The 7,772-nt window shown below is 32.8% G+C and overlaps 1 protein-coding gene across 1 annotated transcript in view; it reads right to left on the bottom strand.

The window, feature by feature from the left end:
* Positions 1-2,448: 2,448 nt before the first annotated feature.
* LOC108692113 overlaps positions 2,449-7,772 on the bottom strand; it is a 17,821-nt gene continuing 12,497 nt past the window's right edge. The window contains exons 3-4 of the mRNA XM_018200260.1: positions 5,479-5,658; positions 2,449-3,178 (exon numbers count right to left, since the gene is read on the bottom strand). Coding sequence (XP_018055749.1) covers positions 2,796-3,178; positions 5,479-5,658 — 563 coding nt within the window. The 3' untranslated portion in view covers positions 2,449-2,795. The remainder of the gene's footprint in view (positions 3,179-5,478; positions 5,659-7,772) is intronic.

The following is a 7,772-nucleotide window of genomic DNA, read 5'->3' as shown; positions in this document are numbered from 1 at the left end:
GATTATATTAATTATATATAGTAGTATTATTAATTATATAGTTAAAACTCACCTTTACTCAAATTACATAAAAATTTCAAAAGTGAAATTTTTTAGATCAAGCTAACAAGTTTTTAAACAATTTTTCTGATCTATTGTTACTAAATTTTGTATTTTTGTATTTTGATAAAAGATTTGTTTTTAATTATATAAATCTAAAATAAAATTTGTTATTGTAATATTTTTCTGAGAACGTTTTTCTGAAAAGGTGGAGGATTTGTATAAAATAAGTGGAAAGTGCAAAAGTAATTTTTTTTATTTGAAGCTTTTTGTTGTAAATTCACTTTTAATAAAATGAATCAAATTTAATTATTTATCATATTTTCTTTAATCTTGCCACTCGTGAAGTCATGTTATGTGGAAAAACTCTGTAAATATGATACCGTTTATAGTATCTTCACAAACTTCTATCTTAATTAAGTGCACGCGTATTCCATGCTTTTCAAATTTAATTTTTTCGGAAATAAAGCCTCGGACGAAAAAAAATTTATTCTCCACTTTTGATTTATTCTTGCACAAAAAATCACACTTTGTTTAATTATATTCTTCCTTATAAATTGGATATAATATATTGAATTTTTAATATTAGGTGTACAATTTTGCTTCCGCCGTTTTCCTATAGATGGCTTTACCGGTAAGTGGTGGTCGAAATAAATAGATCATAGACGTCATATAATAAACTTGGGCATCTGTCAACATAACCCCATAGAAACATTAGTCGATTTGTGTCTGCATCATAAAGTTATTCTCGATTGAAAATGTCAGTTTACGAGCCAAATTCTCGACATTTGCGGGAGGTTTTAATTATTTGCTTCAATATGAAGAAATCTGCGGCTGAAGCTCATCGAATGCTCTCAAATACTTATGGTGAGGCCGCTATTAGTGAAAGAACGTGTCATGAGTGGTTTCAACGCTTCCAGAACAGTGATTTTGATGTCCAAGGTCATGTTCTGTATTTGGTGGGACCAGCTCGGCGTAGTGTATTAGGAACTGTTAAAACCGACTGAAACAATCATAGGCGATCGGTATCGAACGCAATTGATGCGTTTGAGCCGAGCATTGAAAGACGAACGGCCGCAATACAACGAGAGACACGATAAAATGATTTTGCAGCATGACAATGCTCAACTCCATGTTGGTCAAGACATACTTGGAAACGTTGAAATGGGAAGTCCTACCCCACCCGCCGTATTCTTCAGACGTTGCTCCCTCTGACTATCACTTGTTTCGATCAATGGCACACAGCCTGGCCGACCAGCATTTCCAGTCTTATGAAGAAGTAAAAAATTGGATTGATTCGTGGATAGCCTCAAAAGATGACCAGTTTTTTCGACGCGGGATTCGTACGCTACCCGAAAGATGGGAGAAAGTAGTGGCCAGTGATGGACAATACTTTGAATCATAAATGTATAACCAGTTTTTTACAATAAAGCCTCGAAGTTTGGAAAAAAACGGCGGAAGCAAAGTTGTACACCTAATACTAACTAAATCATACATGATTTATGTAAGATTAACGTTTATTCATAAATGTACAGAGACTGCCAGCCAAATTTATATCAATAAATACATGTACACAATTAATTACTCTCTTCAATGATACAAATTAAACAAATATAAAATTATTGAATTTCTTCGATACGATGAGTGCAGAAAGAACGTAGCGACGAGACACGTTTGTTCAATTACTAATCTAGCATTACATTTTTCACATTTGAAATTTTTGTAAGTACAAAATTTTTGCAGGTACAAAATCGCAGTAAATATATTTATTTTCATGCAAATATCACGTTATGTTAAAGTCACAGCACCGAATATAAATATAGATATGTTGAATTAGAGTTATTGTACATAATAAAAACTTGTCATGAATTGATCGCATAATGTACTGATTCTACACTTTCGCTTTTGTTTGAGAGACTTTTAACGTCGCGTTTCTAAAAAATTCTCACGTTTATTATTAGAATTATTAGAATAGGATGTAAATTAAAAGAATTATTAATATACAGAAAAAAACGGTTTTGCTGAAATATCTAAAAATTTAGCTAGATACAGATCTGAAAATAATTTTGTTTTGGAATATCGAAATAATTATATAGGGCACTAAAACTAGTTGCTAAAATGTTACAATTTTCTGCAGCATTTTCATCAACGATTAACATTCTACATTATTATTTTGATAGCTCAACAAAATTATTTTTAGTTCTGTAGCAAGCTGATTTTTACATACTTTAGTAAAATTTTTTCCTGCGTTAAGCGCAATATCCTATAAATCGTTTTCTTCTTATTTTATTATTTATAACGCAATGAGAAAAGACTAAGGATACAAAAGCTTCACATAGCCATAGAAATTCAATAGAAATCATATAAAAATCAGCAGTGATGTATGAATTAATAAAAGAAAATCCATAATAGATTACAAAATTATAATCTTAGCGAGCTTTTATTTCGAATGATATAATTAATAAAAAACATTATATAAAATTGTATTTTATTATTATATATTGTAAAATATAATTATAAAAAGATAACGTTCGTAAATTTTAGTTATAGAAATATCATAAAATTTCTTTTTGCTACATCTAATACGTTTCTAAAGGATTTTCTATGATTATCCAAAAAGAATTGCCCGCGTCCCTATATTTGGCACGTGTCTCGTCGGCTCCGCGACGGGAAGTACTGAAGGAAAGTGAGTGCTGATATGACGCTGATGGACGATCGCGTGTTCACCACGTAGGTGTCGACTGACCGCGATCGCTTTAGAGGCGAATACCGCGGTTGGTGCTGGCCACGTAGTTGAGCAACTCCTCAGAGTCCTCGCAGACGAACGGTTTCTCATGGTAACACGCAACGTCGTGCCAGGCGATGCCATCGTTGTAAACGTTATTCAAGACGGACAAGCAGGATTCGTTGGTACCATTGATGTCATATTCGGCATTATCCGGCTGCCTGACCTTCTTGTGGCCGGTCTGCGACCATGGATTGAAACCCCAACCATTCGGCACTTGGTTGGTGGGTGCCATCTTCTCGCGATTCGCCGACCAGAACCAACCATACAAAGACTTGGGCTCGAGATCGCGTCGATTCTCGCAGCCCTTGAAGTCACAGAGACGTCCAGACGTCCAGATGTAAGGAACATCGTCTGAGGAGAAAAACAGATTTTGTGTGAAATCGATTGCTTGTCAAAAAGAGACTAAAAATAATTTCGACGCAAGTATAACCGTTAAATTAGAAATTTAATTTATTTTCCGTAAATATGATCCAATAAAGTTTATGTAATCAAAGTTAACTTTGAACTATTTAATAAACAGCTACATTATTATAGAGTCGTTATGTTAAACTAATATTCGAACTTTTAATACACTCTCGCGCGCGATAACTTTTACTACTATTTAAAAATTAAAATGGATTAAAAAAGAAGAGAAGCATTTTGAGATATAACAGATACTCTGTGATTGATAATTCTTATTAAATCAAAGCATGATTATAGAGAAATCACCCTAAACCACTGTAATCAGTATATGGACTGCAGGTATAAAAGGTCTATTAAGCGTATAATTAAACGAGAAGGCTGGTAGTATTCTTAAGCAAAATCAACTCGGTACCATCTTACTTTCGCCGGACTGTAAAAAGATTCATGCACCGCGTGATGCTGTTATATAAAAAGATGAGAGTCTCTCTAGCCTCAACCCACTTCAAGACCCCCGCATTACCTTGAAAACTGTCGTTACACTCACCGACTAGCCTCCCACAATTCCCCGTCGTGATGAATATCGTTCATGATGAGCAGGTATCATCACAATTATGATAATTGCGGTTAGAGGCGACAGTGAAATCGACAATTGTTCCGGCAATTTGTATTAATTCTTGGTAACTACTTATTCAATTTCTGATTCATGTAATTGACATTGCGGTTTCTAATTTTTCTAGTCATTGATGAATTTTTTATTTGTCGATTAATTATTTCTGTTTAATTGTTAAAGTAATTAAATTACTTGCGTCATTAAACGAATCTTCGTCTTTATATAGTAAAAGGTGAAAAATAAGCTAACTGTAATCTAAGTAAACTTAGATTACAGTTAATCTACATTGATGAAAACTGGCATGTTAATTGTTTTTTCTTCTCGAATTTTAAAATTATAAAATAAAATTAAAACTTATTTATAATTATTATAAACATAATAATTATTAAATAAATTAAGTAATTAATAAATATAATAATTTACATAAGATAAAAAAAAATTGTTTTTTTATAAAAAAATTCTCTTTAAGAGTATCGAATGTATTGATAGCAATTACAACTTGCAGTCATTCAAGTTCAACAAACATTTTAAAGGAAAACGAGGAAGAAGCAATGTTACTAATAAGTAAAAGCAAGTCGTGTAAAACCCTTCGATTAATTATACTTTCGATTCTCGGATAATGCTTAAACGCATCGCGCTGCAGCCGAAAGGTCGTAATGAAAAGAAGAAAAGGATAAAGGGGAAGCATCGTCGTTAATCATCCGAATCAGAGACGCTATGATGTTCCACGTCGGGTTGCTTATTTCGAAATACTGCCGAATGATTACCTCGCATGGATGAAAGTTACCGTGGTAAATCGCCGTGTCGGTGTCGATACGACTCGCTACTATCGTCACCACGGTTGTACGTCGTGTGAAAACTTTCTATTATTCTATCAAAAGGACCAGTGGATTTACTCTTCTTAAATGAATTCTAAAATTTGTATTTTCCTGCTCGTGTTCGACAGATTGCGTTAATAAATTACAGGTGAAATAAGAAGAACTGGATCCGGTAAGCAATGCTTCGTGTTTGTTATCGATCGAGAGGTGTAATCAGAAAATGGTATTCTATTAGATATTTATAGGTCAAATTATAATAATTATGCAGTTTCTAGAATCATTTAATACGTAAATTAGTCTTCATTATAATGATAATAGATTTAACTGATTGTGAAGCAATGCATACAGATCGCAAACCTAAGAATTTCTCATTATGAATAAAATATTTTTTAAATCAAATAAATAAGAAAGTGTCTTACACGGTCGAGGCCAGATATTGGTAGCTAATAATATTTTTTATGTAAATTTGAACACAGCTTTCAGTTATATAAACTATCGATCACTGTCAAACTTGCAAGGTAATCACGAACTAAAATAATAATTCTGTAAATTAAATTGATCGATTTGATAATAACAAAACATTTTTTTCTCTTAGCTCTCGAAATTATTTATAAAAATTCCTTTAATTGCAAATACGTTCTTATGCCGCATTTTTCTTTGTTCACAAATAAAACGAAGCCGCTGCTCTGTTACTTCGTCCTTCGATCATGCATTGATCTTTAATTTGCAATGTGGAACAGTAAGAATGATTCATAAAGGAGCGCGTATACAAACGTCGGCACGTTTCATGAGAGTTTGATCGTGAGATAAATTATACTTACTCTGCTGGATAAGCCTGAAGATCATATTGTTTTCTTCTTGAGTTTCCATCGAAATGAGATCCATGCAGTATTCCCTGCAAATATTTCTAGCGTCTAACCAATCCACTTTCTGATTGGCATGGGCCGGTACATGTCCGCTGTAGAAATAATTGTGCCCTCGGAAGTTAAACTGCTTCGGCCCTGTAAAGTGTTTTATTATATAATCATTTTAGTATTCTAGTTTTGTAATTCTATAATTTTCTTAAATTACTTATTTATAATTCAAACGTATATAGAAAGAATGGTTTTGCTAAAGTAATCTAAAAATTAGATACTCTCTATATTCTTTGAAATGTTACTCTAAAAAGTAAAAATTGAGTCAATTTTGAAAAAAAGTGGCTCAATTTCAATCTTTAAGAGCGAAATTTCATTCTTCAGAGTGACATCTAAAAGTTTTACAAGATTCGAAAATAATTTTGTTGAACTATCAAAATAATTGTGTAGAACATTTAAGCTAATTGTTAGACTATCAAACATTTTTGCATGATGCTTGAATTTTATATAATAAAATAATTATATTCATAATTATTTTGATATATTCCAAATTATTTTTAAATTTGTATTTATCTAAATTTTAGATATTTCAGCAAAACGGTTTTACTGTGTTATGCATGTTATTTCTGTGTTATTTCTGTGTTATTTTAGAAGGTGAGATTCGAGAGTGGATAAGAATCTGAAGTAGCACTGTATCGTGTCTAAATGTGAAAAGTATTAGCTTCCCTATTATCATCGTATTATTTATGGAGGTGTCATTCGAGGCGTTGCAAAAAGAACAGTAAATCGATGATTATATCAGATCTCGCAATTGCGCCTTTTTTTCTTGTTAACAGATTCTCGATTTAACCGGTGGTTAATAGTTCAGAGGTCAAACAGCTGTTGCGATAGAATAATCCGCAGATCTATACTTTCCGCGACCGAACGTGTCTGGCTAAAGTCGACCGACTCCACTTGGCCGTAAAAAGATTTGTTTTATCTCCTTAAAAAGTCGAAATATCCTTACATAAAAATATTCTTTTCAGAGTTTATCAACTATATGTTCCTTAAATAATTAACTTCATCAAGCACGCATAATAGCATATTAAATGATTTTTTTCTTCGTATCTCATATTTTAATTCTTTTATATTAGCATCACATGTATAATATAAACTATATTTTGTGCACACAGAAAAAAACGAAGTTTACTGTCTAAAAATTTAGCTAAATACAGATCTGAAAATAATTTTGTTATCCATCAAAATTTTATGTGGAACGCTTAAATGTTGATGACAATACAGCAAAAAGTTTTAACGTTTTGATGATCAGTTTAAACATTCTATAATTATTTTAATGATCCAAACAAAATTATTTTCAGATATATATCTAGTTAAACTTTCAGATACTTCAACAATCGTTTCTTTCTATATATTTAATAAAAAATAAAATTTGTATGTCCGAACTTTTTTCAGAGAGAAACTATATAATAAATGCTAGAAAGAGATGCTAATCCAAACCACAAAAATATATTTCTCGATCAATTGCTTTCAAAATATGTGTAATAAGAAACGCAATTTATACAATATTTATCTATAAATTCAGAAAATTGGCAAACAAAATACGGTATGTTTCTTTGAGTTGAACAAAAAAATGTTTACTAAACTTAATTGAAACCTTCCACGGTTTCATATGTAGCATTCGTCTACTCTCAATGGAGTCCGCCGTTTCTCTTGTACATTTCGCAATTTTCTCAGAGTTGTTCGCATCTTCCACCAAACGCTATCAGGCACATGTTTCGTCTAGAGTCTCAGTCAGTCGGGACCTAAAGTTAGCGCGTTTTATTCCGCGGGCAGGGAATCTGTAATCGACAGCGGCACAGCAGCAGCGCGTCATTATCATCCGCTTTAAATGTCAACAGTCTTACACTTTTTCTCGATATTTATGCAGGTATGCCTCTCCCCGTCGACGATTTACGACGTGTGTCTCATTATGAGCGCCTAACGCCGCATTACGAAACGTATACGTGCACATGTATTATCGGGCTGCGTTACAAGGAGCATCTCTCTTTCTCTCTCTTTCTCTTCCTCGCGCTGTGACATAACGTTTTATATTCCGTTGCGTGTACGATCCCCTCGCTACGTTTTTTCTTCATCTTCTTCATCCTCTTTTTTGAGCCGACTTTTCGAGTGACTTCTCCATTCGTCGTGACATTCGCAACGTATATTTCACCGTTATTGCTATGACATTAGTATCGCGCGATTTTACACATTTTAAATATCTG

The sequence above is a fragment of the Atta colombica genome, unplaced genomic scaffold (assembly GCF_001594045.1).
Source record: "Atta colombica isolate Treedump-2 unplaced genomic scaffold, Acol1.0 scaffold107, whole genome shotgun sequence".
NCBI lineage: Eukaryota > Metazoa > Arthropoda > Insecta > Hymenoptera > Formicidae > Atta > Atta colombica.
This window is presented reverse-complemented; position numbering and strand designations above follow the sequence as displayed.